This window comes from Coregonus lavaretus (genome assembly GCF_964263955.1).
Source record: "Coregonus lavaretus genome assembly, chromosome: 34".
NCBI lineage: Eukaryota > Metazoa > Chordata > Actinopteri > Salmoniformes > Salmonidae > Coregonus > Coregonus lavaretus.
The window spans coordinates 28,046,813-28,066,872 of NC_140021.1; the positions used below are offsets into that span (position 1 = coordinate 28,046,813).

A 20,060-nucleotide genomic window follows, 5' to 3' on the forward strand; every position below is an offset into this window, starting at 1 on the left:
GGTTTCATGTGACAGAGATGAAAGTATCCATTAGAAATTAAGAAAGGGAATATCTAAAGATGCATCAACTAGCATGGGTTACTAATATGACTAGTATTATGTGTTTGGCTGCAGGACAATTAAAGAACGTTGATTTGAAAGCCAATAGAACATGAGAAATGCTGGTTTCAATGGCATATTAAGTGTTTATAATACAATTCCTTCAACATTTCAGTGGTCATATTTTGGCTAGGTACTTTTAAACAAGGTAAGACATACTTCATAAAATGACAAAACGTCCAGGTTTTAAACAAATAAGTTTATGGTTAAATCGTTTTAAAATGTTGACCACCTCCGCTCAGATTCAAGGTGGGTGATGTTGCCGTGCACAACAGGCACTGTCCTTCACTCTCTGGTCTTGTGACGATTTGATCTGCCTTTTAGACGTTAATGTTAATTATCATTCATTATGTTAGTCAAACATGACTGGCATTTAGCCTATATTTATGTAATTAAAAGTCTCATTAAAGTTTGGCTACATTTTCTGGCACCTCCGTCATGTCAGCATCGGTTTGGACATGAGGCTGTAGCCAATATGCATATCACCTACACTTTGACATGTAGTTTTTTATTTATTTATGTAGGCTACATGAAACAGATTTGAATATTATTCCAATGTTGGCCTCTCTGATCCAATTCTGATCGGAGTAATTGTTTGATATTGTGATTTCTGTGATTTTAAAGTTGTACTTGTCCATTCAGACAACTTAAATCTACAGTAAATTGTTCTTGTCTGACTTTTTTTTTTTTTACTTGTCCCAGACAGGAGAACTAGCGTTATGTATTAAACCACCCAGACACCTCAAATATACAGTTGTCCTTTTGAACTGAGCTGCAGGACAGGAATGAAACTGCTCAGGGATGTTACTATGAGGCTATTGGTGATTCAATGGCTGTGATGGGAGAGAACTGAGGATAGATCAAAAACATTGTAGTGACTCCGCAATAAGGACTTAAATGACAGAGTGAAAAGAACACAAAAATACAAAATATTCAGCAAGGTTAGGCAGCAATGGTAGTGGCAACAAAGAATGACAGACAAAATTGTTGTTTGTTTCATAAAATAAGCTAATTAGTGCAGTTCCATTTCCTAATAAACAACTCTGGACAGGTACATCTCCCTTGTCTCACGTACCCCTAATATAGACAACAATCAATGTCTTATATATGCAAGACAATCACAGTATGGTACACAATAGACACCAAAAGGCAGACCATATACTATCCCGGGCATTTTCTTCTCACTCACTTTTGAGACATGAAACGGTTATATGTTTCAAATACTTTGCTTACCAAGAAGACGGTGAATGTTCCTAAGTGGCCAAGTTACAGTTTTGACTTAAATCTGCTTGAAATATAATGGCAAGACTTGAACATTTCTGTCTAGCCATGATCCCCAACATCTGACAGAGCTTGAAGAATTTAAAAAATAATAATAGGGAAATATTACACAATCCAGGTGTGCAAAGCTCTAAGAGACATACCCAAGAAGACTCACCTGTAATAATTGCTGCCAAAGGTGTTTCTAACATGTATGGACTCAGGGAGCTGAATACTTATGCAATGACCATTTTATTTTTATATATATATATATATATATATATATATATATATATATATACTGTACAGTGCGTTCGGAAAGTATTCAGACCCTGTGACTTTTTTCACATTTTGTTACGTTACAGCCTAATTCTAAAATGGATTAAATAAAACATTTTCCTCATCAATCTACACACAATAGCCCATAATGACAAAGCAAAAACTGGTTTTGCAAAAAACTAAAATATACTTTATTTACATAAGTGTTCAGACCCTTTGCTATGAGACTTGAAATTGAGCTCAGGTGCGTCCTGTTTCCATTGAACATCCTTGAGATGTTTCTACAACTTGATTGGAGTCCACTTGTGGTAAATTCAATTGATTGGACATTATTTGGAAAGGCACACACCTGTCTATATAAGGTACCACAGTTGACAGTGTATGTCAGAGCAAAAACCAAGCCATGAGGTCGAAGGAATTGTCCGTAGAGCTCCAAGACAGGATTGTGTCAAGGCACAGATCTGGGTAAGGGTACCAAAAAAATGTCTGCAACATTGAAGGTCCCCAAGAACACAGTGGCTTCCATCATTCTTAAATGGAAGAAGTTTAGAACCTTCCAGAAGGACAACTGTTTCTGCAGCACTCCACCAATCAGGCCTTTATGGGAGAATGGCCAGACAGAAGCCACTCCTCAGCAAAAGGCCCATGAAAGCCCGCTTGGAGTTGTTTTTCAGCCACAGGGACTTGGAGACTAGTCAGGGAAGGGAAAGATGAATGGAGCAAAGTACAGGGAGATCCTTGATGAAAACCTGCTCCAGAGCGCTCAGGACCTCAGACTGGGGCGTAGGTTCACCTTCCAACAGGACAATGACCCTAAGCACATAGCCAAGACAACACAGGAGTGGCTTCGGGACAAGTCTCTGAATGTCCTTGCGTGAACCAGCCTGAACCCGATTGAACATCTCTGGAGACACCTGAAAATAGCTGTGCAGCAACACTCCCCATCCAACCTGACAGCGCTTGAGAGGATCTGCAAAGAAGAATGGGAGAAACTCCCCAAATACAGATGTGCCAAGCTTTTAGCGTCATACCCAAGAAGACTCGAGGCGGTAATCACTGCCAAAGGTGCTTCAACTAAGTACTGAGTAAAGGGTCTGAATACTTATCTAAATGTGATATTACAGTTTATAATTTATAAAAAACTGTTTTTGCTTTGTCGTTATGGGGTACTGTGTGTAGATGAGGGGGGGGAACAATTTAATCAGTTTTAGAATAAGGCTGTAATTTTACAAAATGTGGAAAAAGTCAGTGGGTCTGAATACTTTCCGAATGCACTGTATATATATAACAAAAATATAAATGCAACAATTTCAACGATTTTACTGAGTTACAGAAAATAGTCAATTGAAATAAATAAATGAGGCCTTATCTATGGATTTCACATGACTGGGCAGGGGCGCAGGCAAGGGTGGGCTAGGGCTAGGCGGTATACTGTATTTTACAATATACTGGTATTGACGCACGGACCGGTTTGGGTTTTTACTTTACCTTCTATAACAGTATTTGAATGTTTAGTTTGTCGAATGTTATACTCCGTGTGTAACGTCCATTTTTATAGTTTACTTCGCTACTTCAGTCATCTCTCCACTCTCTCTCTCTCCGTGCCGCTTTCCACACAGACCTAGCCCTGCCCCCTGTCACTCAATGAGCACATTTTTTGTTCCTCGACCACGAGACACTTGCGTTCAGTCTCTGCATGGTCAATGCAGCACATGCAACAATGTTGATGACAATGATGCTGTTTTCACTTTGCTTCTTTAAATAAATCCACTAGCGTTCTATAATTACACTGTTGTGTTTCTTACATCTGCAAACAGCTAGTTTGTCTTTTTTTAGCAAATTCGGCCTAAATCTTGTTAGCTACCAATGCTAATCGCTAATGCTAATCGCTAGCTAGCTAATAAATGTACTGAGTCAGCGCAAATGTAACTAGCTATACAGCTTGATAGTACCAGTTATAATAATAATAAAAATAATATGCCATTTAGCAGACGCTTTTATCCAAAGCGACTTACAGTCATGCGTGCATACATTTTTGTGTATGGGTGGTCCCGGGGATCGAACCCACTACCTTGGCGTTACAAGCGCCGTGCTCTACCAGCTTGCTCTACCAGGCCCCTATGACCTGCATGTTTTTTGTGCAACAGCATCTTCTAAATCAAAGAGGAATACACAAAGCAAGAATGTTAGCTATTTGAAGTAGTTAAGAGAAAACATTAAATGTAGCCAAAGATTATAGGGTCCCCTAGGAAACACTTGTCAACACTTTGATTCCTACCCTATCACAATAACTCCTCCCAGGCATTTGCATTTGTTGTCATGTCAAACACTGTATTCAAAGTGGCCACTATTATATTTTAACTATAGAATTAGAATGATCATTCTATTTCCATGATTCCAACAGTTCACCCAAGTGTTTTGCTGAAAATCACAAGTCAAATCGCAATTGCAACATTTGGTTAAAAGTAAGGCCTAGATTGTTTGCCCATATTGTGCAGCCCTAAGTGGCAGTGTGGAAATTATCTCAAATGAGTGCAGACATTTTTTTGTTGAATTGAATGGTATAAAACAATCAGAATGGAGAAAGACCCATTGAAATCACTTATAATGTATGTGTTGCCACCCTAGGTTCACGCACTACTCATAAAGCAAATGTTTTACTTTTATTATTCAAAAACATCAAATACCGTCTTTTTTTTTTTTATACCGTGATATGATATTTTGGCCATATCGCCCAGCCCTAGGGTAGGCCTGGGAGGGCATAGGTCCACCCACTTGGGAGCCAGGCGCAGCCAATCAGAATTAGGTTTTCCCCACAAAAGGGCTTTATTACACACAGAAATACACTTCAGTTTCATCAGCTGTCAGGGTGGCTGGTCTCATACGTGGCTGGTCCCGCAGGTGAAGGCCGGATGTGTTCCTGGGCTGGCGTGGTTACACGTGGTCTGCGGTTGTGAGGCTGGTTGGACGTGCTGCCAAATTCTCTAAAACGATGTTGGAGGCGGCTTATGGTAGAGAAATGAACATTCAATTATCTGGCAACAGCTCTGGTGGACATTCCTGCAGTCAGCATGCCAATTGCAGTTTTTTCCCCCTCAACTTGAGACCTCTGTGGCATTGTGTTATGTGACAAAACTGCACATTTTAGAATAGCCTTTTATTGGCCCCAGCACAAGGTGCACCATCATGCTTTTTAATCAGCTTCTTGATATGCAACACTTGTCATGTGGATGGATTATTTTGGCAATGGAGAAATGCTCACTAACAGGGATGTAAAGTGTGAGAAAAATAAGATTTTTGTCCCTATGGAACATTTCTGGGATCTTTTATTTCAGCTCATGAAACATGGGACCAACACTTTACATGTTGCATTTATATTTTTGTTCAGTGTATACAGTGAGGGAAAAAGTATTTGATCCCCTGCTGATTTTGTACGTTTGCCCACTGACAAAGAAATGATCAGTCTATAATTTTAATGGTAGGTTTATTTGATCAGTGAGAAACAGAATAACAACAAAAAAATCCAGAAAAACGCATGTCAAAAATGTTATAAATTGAATTGCATTTTAATGAGGGAAATAAGTATTTGACCCCCTCTCAATCAGAAAGATTTCTGGCTCCCAGGTGTCTTTTATACAGGTAACGAGCTGGGATTAGGAGCACACTCTTAAAGGGAGTGCTCCTAATCTCAGATTGTTACCTGTATAAAAGACACCTGTCCACAGAAGCAATCAATCAATCAGATTCCAAACTCTCCACCATGGCCAATACCAAAGAGCTCTCCAAGGATGTCAGGGACAAGATTGTAGACCTACACAAGGCTGGAATGGGCTACAAGACCATCGCCAAGCAGCTTGGTGAGAAGGTGACAACAGTTGGTGCGATTATTCGCAAATGGAAGAAACACAAAATAACTGTCAATCTACCTCGGCCTGGGGCTCCATGCAAGATCTCACCTCGTGGAGTTGCAATGATCATGAGAACAGTGAGGAATCAGCCCAGAACTACACGGGAGGATCTTGTCAATGATCTCAAGGCAGCTGGGACCATAGTCACCAAGAAAACAATTGGTAACACACTACGCCGTGAAGGACTGAAATCCTGCAGCGCCCGCAAGGTCCCCCTGCTCAAGAAAGCACATATACATGCCTGTCTGAAGTTTGCCAATGAACATCTGAATGATTCAGAGGAGAACTGGGTGAAAGTGTTGTGGTCAGATCAGACCAAAATCGAGCTCTTTGGCATCAACTCATCTCGCTGTGTTTGGAGGAGGAGGAATGCTGCCTATGACCCCAAGAACACCATCCCCACCGTCAAACATGGAGGTGGAAACATTATGCTTTGGGGGTGTTTTTCTGCTAAGGGGACAGGACAACTTCACCGCATCAAAGGGACGATGGACGGGGCCATGTATCGTCAAAACTTGAGTGAGAACCTCCTTCCCTCAGCCAGGGCATTGAAAATGGGTCGTGGATGGGTATTCCAGCATGACAATGACCCAAAACACACGGCCAAGGCAACAATGGAGTGGCTCAAGAAGAAGCACATTAAGGTCCTGGAGTGGCCTAGCCAGTCTCCAGACCTTAATCCCATAGAAAATCTGTGGAGGGAGCTGAAGGTTCGAGTTGCCAAACGTCAGCCTCGAATCCTTAATGACTTGGAGAAGATCTGCAAAGAGGAGTGGGACAAAATCCCTCCTGAGATGTGTGCAAACCTGGTGGCCAACAACAAGAAACGTCTGACCTCTGTGATTGCCAACAAGGGTTTTGCCACCAAGTACTAAGTCATGTTTTTCAGAGGGGTCAAATACTTAAATCCCTCATTAAAATGCAAATCAATTTATAACATTTTTGACGTGCATTTTTCTGGATTGTTTTGTTGTTATTCTGTCTCTCACTGTTCAAATAAACCTACCATTAAAATTATAGACTGATCATGTCTTTGTCAGTGGGCAAACGTGCAAAATCAGCAGGGGATCAAATACTTTTTTCCCTCACTGTATATATAAAATATACTATGACAGAGTATTTTGTGTAGATTGTTGACAGAAAATGGCAATTAAATTAATTTTAATCCCACTTTGTAACACAATAAAATGTGAAGAAATCCAAGGGGTCTGAATACTTTTTCAAGGCACTGTTTGTGTTATGGGTGGACCTGTAGATGGGATACTGTAGCCTATGTCATGCATGTGCAATGTTTGCAGTATCAGGGTTCACATTAGCTATCAGAAATCTGCAATTTAAAAACGCAGACCATTAAATTAAATCTGTGTTTTAAACCATTTCACCTGCGTTTTATAGTGAAAATCAACCGTGGTGTTTTGCTTCAATACTTATCTATAAGGGGTGTGCAACTAACAGTGAAATGCTTACTTACGGACCCTTCGCAACAATGCAGAGAGAAAGAAAATAGAGAAATAATAGAAAAGTAAAACAGGTAATAATAAATATACAATGACTAACTATAACTTTGATATACATAGGGTACCAGTACCGAGTAGATGTGCAGAGGTACGAGGTAATTGAGGTAGATATGTACATATAACTGGGAATAAATTGACAGATAATAGACAGTAGCAGCAGCGTATGTGATGAGACAGAATGGTTTGTTCAAAAAATCAATGCAGATAGTCCAGGGAGCTATTTGGTTAACTATTTAGCAGTCTTATGGCTTGGGGGTAGAAGCTGTTCAGGGTCCTGTTGGTTCCAGACTTGGTGCATCGGTACCGCTTGCCGTGTGGTAGCAGAGAACAGTCTATACATTTTTACATTTTAGTCATTTAGCAGACGCTCTTATCCAGAGCGACTTACAGTTAGTGAGTGCATACATTTTCATACTGGCCCCCCGTGGGAATCGAACCCACAACCCTGGCGCTGCAAGCGCCATGCTCTACCAACTGAGCTACACAGGGCCCCTATGACTTGGGTGTCTGGAGTCCTTTTTTTTAGGGCCTTCCTCTGACACCACCTGGTATAGAGAGGTCATGGGTGGCAGGGAGCTCAACCCCAGTGATGTACTGGGCTGTACGCACCTTGCTGTCGGGTGGTAAGCAGTTGCCATACCATACGGTGATGCAGCGAGTCAAGATGCTCTCAATGGTGCAGCTTAGAACTTTTTTTTATTATTTATTTTTTTACCCCTTTTTCTCCCCAATTTCATGATATCCAATTGGTAGTTAGTCTTGTCCCATCGCTGCAACTCCCGTACGGACTCAGGAGAGGTGAAGGTCGAGAGCCATGCGTCAGCCGAAACGCGACCCTGCCAAGCCGCACTGCTTCTTGACACACTGCACGCTTAACCCGGAAGCCAGCAGCACCAATGTGTCGGAGGAAACACTGTACAACTGGCGACCTTGTCAGCGTGCATGCGCCCGGCCCACCACAGGAGTCGCTAGAGCGCGATGGGACAAGGACATCCCGGCCGGCCAAACCCTCCCCTAACCCAGACGACGCTGGGCCAATTGTGCACCGCCTCATGGGTCTCCCAGTTGCGAACAGCTTGATGTTAGTCTTGCATTTTAACTTGCTACTGGAGAAAAACTATACCGCTGGAGGAAAGTACCAGAGAAAAGTAGCCTACACAACAGTCAGGGTGCAGTCTGGTGATCCAATAGCGAGGGCAAAGGTATTTCATCCGAGTAGAGAAGTGCAACTGAAGCACAAAATGTGTCCTTTTACATTCAGGATTTGGAGCGAACTCTGACTGAAGCCGAGCAGAATTTACAATAAGAAGCATTTTAGAGCTGCGTTTTCTAAACACAGCAAGATATTGTTTGTGGTTTTTCTTTCATTTTCTGTGTGAAAACGCAAAATCCTGCATTAGCGCAACCCCTGGGTATTGAATTGGGGACATGACTAGTTTTACACAATACCCATGTCCTCCTTAGTCAGTAGCTAAATGGATGTCCACTTTTAATACAATGACAAAAGTTAACTCTTGGTTTTTTGTCTGTCTTTTTAGAATCGAGAGCTACTCCTGCAAGATGGCTGGTGATGACAAGCACATGTTTAAGCAATTTTGCCAGGAGGGGGAGCCACATGTCCTAGAGGCCCTCTCACCCCCCCAGTCCAGCGCCACCAGCCCACCCCAGTAAGTACCACAGCCACATCCCTTATCAATGTTCACATAACACGGAAATCACACTAGGAATGAAACGGGGGCAAACAGGGAGGGACTGCCTGTTTTCCGTTGCAGAATGTTTTGCTATGTTGTGCACTAATGAATATGACCCTGTTGATGCTGTTGTTGTGTCACAGTATTAGTCGCTTATGTGGCACACTAAGGTGGTGGCAGGTAGCCTAGCGGTTAAGAGCATTGGTCCAGTAACCTTAAGGTCGCTGGTTCAAATCCCTGAGCCCACAAGGTGAAAAATATGTCTGTGCCCTTGATAATAAATGTTAACTTCCCAACCAAATTACTGAACACTCTCCCTCTCTCTCTACTCATCTCCCTTGTTTTGTGCAGACTGGGGAAGAGCAGTGAGGACGGCGAAAACCCTCTGAGTGACAAGTGTTGCAGGAAGACCTTGTTCTACCTCATCACCACGCTCAACGAGTCGTTCAGGCCCGACTACGACTTCAGCGCAGCCCGGGCCCACGAGTTTAGCCGGGAGCCCAGCCTCAACTGGGTCAGTAGCAAAGCCTCTGCTCCTCTCATGATTACACCACATTAGAATGACTTTAAACCAATCTAATTGGGCGGTCATTCAAGCCTCATTTCAGAATTGCCCACATACTCATAAACAGATACTTTGAATCATCCCATGCAAGTCCCGGAAGCACGTTGTTACAAAGCCATACACATAAGGGGAAGGTAGTGAGTTTTCTACAAGGGGCTTATGGAATATCTCAGGCTGTAAGATGGTGTGAAACTCAATTCCTGGAGGGCCATGTCTGTAGGTTTGTTTTTATTTCCTTTCCGTTTTGTGTCTAATTAAGACCTAAACCACCAGGTGACTAAACAATAACCTTAATTATAACCTAACTAATCACAATAACCTTAGTTGATCAATCAAGTACAAAGGAGGAGTGACATGAAAACCCACAGACACTCCGCCCTCCAGGAATTGAGTTTGACACCCTTGCTGTAAGAGGTCTCTAATGATTGTGTGCCATGTCTCCACCAGGTGGCGAATGCAGTGAATAGCAGCCTGTACTCATCAGTTGGAGTGGAGTTCAACTCCCTGGGGCCGGAGCTGTGGAACTCCATCGACGAGGAAATTTGCCTGCAGGAATGTGACATATACAGGTGTGTGTGTCTGTGTATGACGGAATATTGTGGTCCCATGTGGCTCAGATGGTAGAGCATGACACTTGCAACGCCAGGATGGTGGATTCGATTATCACAGGGAATTTTATTTTTATGCATGCACTCACTACTGTAAGTCGCTCTGGATAAGAGCGTCTGCTAAATGACTAAAATGTCAACGTTAATGAATATGTATGTGCTGCTTGTTGTGTTTGCTGCCAGTATATGTAGTATATTTATATGTCCTTATTTGTCCTCAGCTACAACCCTGACCTGGACTCAGACCCCTTTGGGGAGGAAGGCAGCCTCTGGTCCTTCAACTACTTCTTCTACAACAAGAAGCTGAAGAGGATTGTATTCTTCACCTGTCGCTCCGTCAGGTGAGCAGCCACAGCAGGCTTCATTCTGGCTCCATTATCAATGCAATCTGTGACAATACACATATGAGTTTGTTAGTTCTACAGCCAGTCTGAAATAGCTGGTGGCCTGTGGATGACTTTCTATAGTCCACTGTGTATGTTATAAAATTGGAAAATCTGTCTCATGTTGCTGGTATGAATTGCTCACACCAAACCAGTATAGTATGCTGGTTCTGGGGGGTGGCTTTTACCATACAGCAGCAGGAGTTGATTGGGCTTGATGTGCCGAGGCCGCTTGTACACAACCCAAAGCCTGTCTGGTCTCAGGCGGTGTGAGACTGTTATCCACTACCAGGAGGACAAAAGGCCAGGGAAGGGGACTAACAGATCAACTTCAAATCCTCCACAAACAATCTATCAATCAGAGCAACCACATGTACCGGTATGTTTGAATAATGAGGCAGGATTTTTCTGCTTTATTTCCGCAGTGTCTTGAGTGGGTATGGCCGCGGTTGTCTGGACAACGAGTTGGACATGGAGCTGGATGATGAAGAGGAGATGGATGGATTCACTGAGGACAGGTGGGATCATGTTACTATAATAATGTTACTACCTGCTTATAGTCTTCTAGTGCACCAATGGGCCTCAGTCTTACATATATACTTTTGTCTGTGCATGGGGTTACATTTGGGTTTCGTGTCTAAATGGAGCCATGATTGACACTACCTTGTTCTCTCCCTGTCTGCAGGTTCCCCAGAGCTCTTTGTGTCTAATGCTATAGAGATGGAAGACACGCCCAGGCCAAACACAACCTCCTCCCCCTTTCCCCTTTCCCCTATCCTGTTTCTTTTTTCTGTTTATTTCTTTGTCTCAATGTTCTGTATAGCCTGACCCATGTAGAGGAAATGCATTCACCCCCCCATTGACAAGTGCATGTTTCACGCCTTTCACATCAGCTGGATCCGACGTATAACGTGAAGGACATTTTCTAAATGCCCAAGTCTCCTGTTGATTGTGCTCCCTCTATCCTCCATTGTCACAGAGCTAAGAACTGACTGTGCCTGGTCATTTGATGGAAGGACCTTCCTATGCCTCTCAAACCACATCCTCTTGACTCCAAACCAGCCTCTGCTTGGATGCTGCACTCTCAAAGAAACCCTCCCAATTCCTATTGGACCTGTCTTGGATATTTATGGTCAAGAGAGGCCATGGACAGCTAACCCTGACAAGCAAGAATCCTCTTTTATTGAAGATCGCAGCAAATGATGTCACAGAAACCAGTGTGTAAGTGGAGATAGAAGTCCACAGTGCAACACCAGCATCAGCGAGAGCCATGGAAGGGGAGGGGAGGGGCTAATTACATCAAACCCCTCCTCCAATCCCACACTGCCACACTGGGTGGAGGGTGGGACAACGACAGCTAATTCGATTGACTATCTATCCAGTTGATTTCCATTTGTGACTGCGTCCTTTGTTTGACTTTTATGCTTGACAGTGATGTTACTGTGAGAACTTTTATAGCTCCAAGTTTTGAAACAAATGCTGCTTTTGTAATGGAAACATTGTAATATGTTATGTTGTCTTATTACTGGACATGACCTGTGTAGATGGGATATTGAGATGACACTGCCAAGGAAAGCATTATGACATCAGACTTGCAGCTTATACAAGATAGCACTTTCATGAGCTCCTCTGTCACAATGTTCTGTCTATCAATAACCATATTCCTCAATGTGTGATATTCTGGTTCCCTTATGATTGAGTTAGGCTAACCTATTGTAAAACTTGTACCCATTTTCCACTGCTACAATCATCCATTTATTTTATGCTCAAACATTACAAAGGCTTTGATGTAAAGCCAAGTGAATGTACTGAACACAGGCAGCAAAGGCATCAGTGATATTTCCAGTAATGTTATTAAAATGTTTTACAGTATTTTTTAGAAAGAAATAACCTTTTATCTCTGTGTTCCCTGTGTAAGGCTTGTGAACTACCATGATGACTTCTATTCAGGACTTGTTTTGATTATACAGTATATGTTAATAAAGTTGTGTTTGAACCAAATAGTGTCCTCTGTGTTGTCATAGAGAGTGGTGTGGACACAGGCAACTCACCCAACATAGGCAACACATCCCACTCACAGGGAAGAAAATGACCAAAATGAAAATGTTTTGAACAGTAATGACAACAATGATACAGCAATGTAAGGTATAGTTAACCATGTTTCCTACAAGAGGAACGTGTTATTTAGACTCAAAGTGTTCCTATGGACATTGTTGACTGGAGCCTGGCTAATGCAAAGAAACGTGGAAGGGGCTTTAAACTCGGTCCTGGTCCCCCCGGGGGCAAGTTTTTTTTGTTTTTCGGTGCAGGACCGAGTTTGGGTAACCATGCTCTACAGGACATTGGCTAAATGTTAACCACTGTAAATTAATTTGAGGAAGTTCTTTAAAAATGCAACTAATTATTTCAATCATTCAAAGAATAGCTGACTTTTACTTATTTCAGTCTTAAATCAGTAATATTATAGGAGGCTGGGATGAGTCTCTGATGTTCCAGGTGATACAGTATCCAGGTCTGGTTTACTGAGCTCTTCATGGCAGAAGTCACATGATGATGGAAGTTGGGAGAGTTATATTTGAGTGTTTCAGTGAAACGTAAGTGAGGGAGGCCCCGCTCTCTCGCTTTCCCAGATGTTTAGTTCATTTCATTCCGATCTACTTTGCATTATTGTAGCCTTTTTCTGTAGCCTGTCAACTATGTGTCTGTCTATCCCTGTTCTCTCCTCTCTGCACAGGCCATACAAACGATTCACACCGCGTGGCTGCTGCTACTCTAATCTGGTGGTCCCTGAGCGCACGACCCACGTGGAGTTCCAGGTCTCCGGCAGCCTCTGGAACTGCCGTTCTGAGAGTTCATCTCAGCCTATGCTACCCTCCAGTCCCTCGACTTCTTGGCGCTGACGGAAACATGGATTACCACAGAAAACACTGCTACTCCTACTGCTCTTTCCTCGTCTCACCATGTGTTATCGCATACCCCGAGAGCATCTGGTCAGCGCGGCGGTGGCACAGGAATCCTCATCTCTCCCAAGTGGACATTCTCTCTTTCTCCCCTGACCCATCTGTCTATCTCCTCATTTGAATTCCATGCTGTCACAGTCACTAGCCCATTCAAGCTTAACATCCTTATAATTTATCGCCCTCCAGGTTCCCTTGGAGAGTTCATCAATGAGCTTGACACCTTGATAAGTTCCTTTCCTGAGGATGGCTCACCCCTCACAGTTCTGGGTGACTTTAACCTCCCTACATCTGCCTTTGACTCATTTCTCTCTACCTCCTTCTTTCCACTCCTTTCCTCTTTTGACCTCACCGTCTCACCGTCCCCCCCTACTCACAAGGCAGGCAATACGCTTGACCTCATCTTTACTTGATGCTGTTCTTCTACTAATCTCACTGCAACTCCCCTCCAAGTCTCCGACCACTACTTTGTATCCTTTTCTCTCTCGCTCTCCTCCAACACTACTCACTCTGCCCCTACTCAGATGGTAATGTGCCGTCGCAACCTTCGCTCTCTCTCTCCCGCTACTCTCTCCTCTTCCATCCTATCATCTCTTCCCTCTGCTAAATCCTTCTCCCTCCGATCTCCTGATTCTGCCTCCTCAACCCTCCTCTCCTCCCTTTCTGCATCTTTTGACTCTCTATGTCCCCTATCCTCCCGGCCGGATCGGTCCTCCCCTCCTGCTCCGTGGCTTGATGACTCATTGCGAGCCACAAGAAGAGGGCTCCGGGCAGCCGAGCGGAAAACTAGACTCCCTGCGGACCTGTCATCTTTTCACTCCCTCCTCTCTACATTCTCTTCCTCTGTTTCCGCTGCTAAAGCCACTTTCTACCACTCTAAATTCCAAGCCTCTGCCTCTAACCCTAGGAAGATCTTTGCCACCTTCTCCTCCCTGCTGAATCCCCCTCCTCGTCCCTCTCCCTCATCCCTCTCTGTGGATGACTTCGTCAACCATTTTGAAAAGAAGGTTGACGACATCCGATCCTCATTTATTAAGTCAAATGACACTGTTGGTCCTGCTCACACTGCCTACCCTATGCTTTGACTTCTTTCTCCCCTCTCTCTCCAGATGAAATCTTGCGACTTGTGACGGCCGGCCGCCCAACAACCTGCCCGCTTGACCCTATCCCCTCCTCTCTTCTCCAGACCATTTCCGGAGACCTTCTCCCTTACCTCACCTCGCTCATCAACTCATCCTTGACCGCTGGTCATGTCCCTTCCATCTTCAAGAGAGCGAGAGTTGCACCCCTCCTCAAAAAACCTACACTCAATCCCTCCGATGTCAACAACTACAGACCAGTATCCCTTCTTTCTTTTCTCTCCAAAACTCTTGAGCGTGCCGTCTCTAGCCAACTCTCCTGCTATCTCTCTCAGAATGACCTTGATCCAAACCAGTCAGGTTTCAAGACTGGTCGTTCAACTGAGACTGCTCTTCTCTGTGTCACGGAGGCTCTCCGCACTGCTAAAGCTAACTCTCTCTCCTCTGCTCTTATCCTTCTAGACCTATCCGCTGCCTTTGATACTGTGAACCATCAGATCCTCCTCTCCACCCACTCCGAGTTGGGCATCTCCGGCGCTGCTCACTCTTGGATTGCGTCCTACCTGACAGGTCGCTCCTACCAGGTGGCGTGGCGAGAATCTGTCTCTGCACCGCGTGCTCTCACCACTGGTGTCCCCCGGGGCTCAGTTCTAGGCCCTCTCCTATTCTCTCTATACACCAAGTCACTTGGCTCTGTCATATCCTCACATGGTCTCTCCTATCATTGCTACGCAGACGTCACACAATTAATTTTCTCCTTTCCCCCTTCTGATAACCAGGTGGCGAATCGCATCTCTGCATGTTGGCAGACATATCAGTGTGGATGTCGGATCACCACCTCAAGCTGAACCTCGGCAAGACGGAGCTGCTCTTCCTCCCGGGGAAGGACTGCCCGCTCCATGATCTCCCTATCACGGTTGACAATTCCATTGTGTCCTCCTCCCAGAGTGCAAAGAACCTAGGCGTGACCCTGGACAATACGCTGTCGTTCTCCGCTAACATCAAAGCGGTGACCCAATCCTGCAGGTTCATGCTCTACAACATTTGCAGAGTACGACCCTACTTTACACAGAAAGCGGCACAGGTCCTAATCCAGGCACTTGTCATCTCCCGTCTGGATTACTGCAACTCGCTGTTGGCTGGGCTCCCTGCCTGTGCCATTAAACCCCTTCAACTTATCCAGAACGCTGCAGCCCGTCTGGTGTTCAACCCAAGTTCTCTCATGTCACCCCGCTCCTCCGCACACTCCACTGGCTTCCAGTTGAGGCTCGCATCTACTACAAGACCATGGTGCTTGCCTACGGAGTTGTGAGGGGAAAGGCACCTCCTTACCTTCAGGCTCAGATCCTACACCCAAACAAGGGCACTACGTTCATCCACCTCTGGCCTGCTAGCTCCCCTACCTCTACGGAAGCACAGTTCCCGCTCAGCCCAGTCAAAGCTATTCGCTGCTCTGGCACCCCAATGGTGGAACAAGCTCCCCCACGACGCCAGGACAGCGGAGTCACTGACCACCTTCCGGAGACATTTGAAACCCTACCTCTTTAAGGAATACCTGGAATAGTATAAAGTAATCCTTCTTCCCCCACCACCCCAAAAAAAAAAGAAAACAAAAAAGGTGGTTGTCCCACTGGCTATCATAAGTTGAATGCACCAATTTGTAAGTCACTCTGGATAAGAGCGTCTGCTAAATGATGTAAATGTAAATGATACACCTCCACATTGTTCCTTGCGGCAGGCCCAGCAATGCTCAATCCGTCTTCCTTAAATTAGGTAAGAGGCAGACAATATAGGCCTCATATAACAATGGTAAACTTTCAATAAATAATTGGAATGGCACAAGCAATACTTATCAACAGGGGTGCAACTTTCGTTTTAGAAGTGGGGGGGACATACATTATTATTATTTTTTTTTAATCCAGTCGGATAAACACTCCAAACAGCCTAGCCGATCGCTCTGAGGTGTCTGCAAGGTCCTAAAGCACACCGTTGCCTCGTTTTGTATCACATTCCAATGATACAACTGGGGGGGACAAAAATGCAATTTCAGAATGTGGGCCCGTCCCCAGGGAAAGTTGCGCCCCTGCTTATCACCACTGATTTAACATTTTAATGTTCTTACATGGTAAATTGCAGTCATCTTAATCTTGGAGACTGGAGGTAGGATCAGGGGAGAAAAGGACTAGGGCAGGAAAGTCCAGAAGCGGAACTATGGGCAGGGAACACCAAACCAGGCAGGTAGGGGTTGACTTCAAGCATCCTGATGCTAGATAGAGGGGATCAGGACCCCTCATGCAGTGGGGATGAAGCAGAAAAGAGAAAGATGGAGTTAATGGCAGTGGGGTTAATACCTAAATCAAGTACATATGACACATCATAGCTAGCACATACACAATGACAGCACAGCTACAGGAACAAAGGGAGTCTAGGAACACAAATCAAAAGAAAATTGAATGAAAAAGTAAAAGTAAATGAATGGATAAAGAGGGGTTGAAGGGGAGAGAATGGATGGATAGAGAGAGGTTAGAAAAAGTTCTTACCTAACGTAGAAATCCCTGCATGCCCCTCCTTCCTCCCTACCTGCCTCCCGCTTCCTCCCTGCGCACCAGGGGAGTCTGCTGAGGGAAGAACGGCTCAAAATAATGGCCGGAACGGAGCAAATAGAATGGCATCAAACGCCTGGAAACCATCTGTTTGATGTATTTGATATCATTCCACCAATTCCACTCCAGTCATTCCCACGAGCCGGTTCTCCCAAATTAAGGTGCCACCAACCTACTGTGCTGCACTCCTCCTCCTTACTCCCTGTGTGATTCAGACGAGATTCTTTAAGGTCACCTTTCATCCAGAGTGACGCCGTAGCCATATCATCCTCACTGGAGGACTGAGAGAGCTTCACATCTGACCCTGAAAGAAACACCAGTGTTTCCCCCTTTACCCCCTTTATCGTTGCCGCTGCCACTAGACATTAAAAAAAACGCACTTTTAAGATCAGAGTGACAAATTCCAACAAGTTACATATCTTCCTCAGATTCTTATCAGATCATCTGAGAAACCTCCAAGGTAGTTAGCTAACTAGCTTGTAATGCTGGAAGTGTAGCCAACCCTATTAATATATGTATGTAATAATTGTTTGCTAAAATACAGTACCGTTACTCTAGATCAATTATTTTTGGGGTTAATATAGAATTGGCTGATGATGTCATTGAGATCAAGAGATAAAATTAAACTCTCCTCTATTTTCAGATGTTTCAAATGAAGGGAACATAATTTCATTTTCATGCATTTTGGATTGTAATTTTTTTTTGTCACCAGAATTGGCCTTCTCACAGTCGTTTGACAAAAACAAAAAAATCCCGGGCCGGGGGGGGCATGTCATAATAAAAGGCGAGTTCCGAGTTCATGTCACAATGCCCGCGTGGCAGTTGTGCGGTGAGAAACGTACTGTGTTAGGTTTCAACGGCGGAGCTGTCCCTTCAGCACCACGAAGTTCGCCCTGACCTCAGCTATCTCTATGTAGGCTACCTATCCGAATAGAGGTGATGTCCTTTCAGCACCTTACACACACTCAAACTGACTATGTAGATGATGATGACATAAACATTACTAATTGAAAATGATAATAATGTAAAGGCTAATTGAAAATGATAATAATGTAAAGGCTAATTGAAAATGATAATAATGTAAAGGCTAATTGAAAATGATAATAATGTAAAGGCTAATTGAAAATGATAATAATGTAAAGGCTAATTGAAAATGATAATAATGTAAAGGCTAATTGAAAATGATAATAATGTAAAGGCTAATTGAAAATGATAATAATGTAAAGGCTAATTGAAAATGATAATAATGTAAAGGCGAATTGAAAATTATAATAATGTAAAGGCTAATTGAAAATTATAATAATGTAAAGGCTAATTGAAAATTATAATAATGTAAAGGCTAATTGAAAATGATAATAATGTAAAGGCTAATTGAAAGGGATAATATCCTAATGGAATGTATCTTGATTTATTTATTCAGGAGATTATATTGAGATTACAAATTGAAATTCAACCATCATGGAAAGCAATACAAGATCACAGAAACAACATATATGAGAAGTAAAAACATCATAAAAGTAATACATTACACCATGAAAAAATTTATACATTGAAATAAAAAATCGAAACAATCGAAAATATTTACATTCCCCCACAAGCAAGCTCTGAATGAAATGCCCACACCAGTAGAAATTTACTTTTTCGAGCTGAAAGAGCTTGCCCATGATGTTGCACAATGGTTTAAGTCAATAGGTCATTGTTTTAGTCAAAGTATGATATATTTGGGCTTGAAGTGACAAATCCGGAATTGCTAACTTCGTGAAATTCCGTGTGAATGCGATGTCTTTTCCTATGATATTACATACAAATTATTTTCAGCCTACGTTTCGTTTCAGGGCTGCGTTTTATTTTAATATTACCACCCACCAGCATGGCATTGTTTATTAATCAGAGACAGCTGCAAAGTTATTCCTCTTCAGGACTGAGATGAGCCAAACAGCCTTGTCTCCACTTAGCCGCCTGAGCCATGGAGCAAATTAAAATAGGGGTGCAGACTTATGTTTTTGCACTGCCACTGTTTTTTTACCAGAAAATTATCATAATCCATTGGATAATTTATAAATGTTCACTTATTTTTTAGCTAGTCTGTATCCCCCCAAAAAAATATATCAGACAATTTTACAAATGCAGTGGCGACCTGTCATTCAGGGAAGGTGGGGCACCTGTTTTGAGCCCCACCTGTTTAGCAAAAAAAAGAAAAAGAAAAATGTCACATATTAGTTTGCAAACAATGTAAAAAACTATCATTGATTGAATAAAGCGGAATATAAACATAGTCTCTTTTTTGCTTTCTTGAGTAAGGCAGCTCCAAAATTCAGGTGTTTCAGCCTAGCTCAGTGCTTTCTGTGGTGGTGGGGCAGCCAACTGAAAATATGGAGCATGGTAGTGTCACTCATGGGGACACTACGTCACCGCAAAATCTACGGGGACTGCTCGAAAAGCCCCTTGGGTGCTGCCATAGAGTTACATTAGAAGTGCCCATCCAAGAAGGCTCAAGGTCATTGGCCACAGGTAAAATTACGTCAAATCACATTATATCTACCGTAGCTTTGATTGGACTGATCATGTCAACATCATACTTTCAAAATCTTAGCTAGCAAGCTAGACAAGCAGTCATCATCATGAATAAAGTCAACAAGCTACTGGCAAATCCTTTTCATATGAAGAGAAATGTTAGATAATAAGTATCGGTCCTCAACGGCCATTGGACATAAACATTACACAACAAGTTGGAAAACGCAAAATCAACAATGAATGGTTTAGAAGGAATCAGTGGCTAACTGCAAGTGTTGCAAAGCAGTCACTAGCCTACTATTCACGGTGTGTGGTCCAAGTCTGGGTTTAAAGGTATATTTTCCAAACTTAAAAGGATAAACATTCAACACCATGGGCCTGAAAAGGTTGAACACATTGGACATGCTGTCAATCCAGCATGACTTCTGCCGCGTTCAAAACAACTGGAAACTCGGAACTGGGAATTGTCAGACTTCAGTTAGTTCAAGACAACTGGGAACTCTGAAAAAAATGTGCTCCGACTGGGAAAATACGTTTTGAACGGTCATCCAACTCGGAATTCCAAGTCAGGAACTCTGGCCTCTTTCTAGAGCTCCG

At 43.3% G+C, this 20,060-nt stretch overlaps 1 protein-coding gene across 2 annotated transcripts in view; it reads left to right on the forward strand.

Annotated features, from left to right (window-relative positions):
- The window catches only part of LOC311109108 (repressor of RNA polymerase III transcription MAF1 homolog), a 28,891-nt gene extending 16,580 nt beyond the window's left edge, over positions 1-12,311 (forward strand). The window contains exons 3-8 of one of the 2 annotated variants that reach the window (XM_084151915.1): positions 8,602-8,730; positions 9,106-9,268; positions 9,767-9,888; positions 10,149-10,268; positions 10,736-10,828; positions 10,996-12,311. In XM_084151915.1, coding sequence (XP_084008041.1) covers positions 8,602-8,730; positions 9,106-9,268; positions 9,767-9,888; positions 10,149-10,268; positions 10,736-10,828; positions 10,996-11,020 — 652 coding nt within the window. In that variant the 3' untranslated portion in view covers positions 11,021-12,311. The remainder of the gene's footprint in view (positions 1-8,601; positions 8,731-9,105; positions 9,269-9,766; positions 9,889-10,148; positions 10,269-10,735; positions 10,829-10,995) is intronic. The other variant, XM_084151916.1, reaches the window with a different exon arrangement.
- Positions 12,312-20,060: the final 7,749 nt, after the last annotated feature.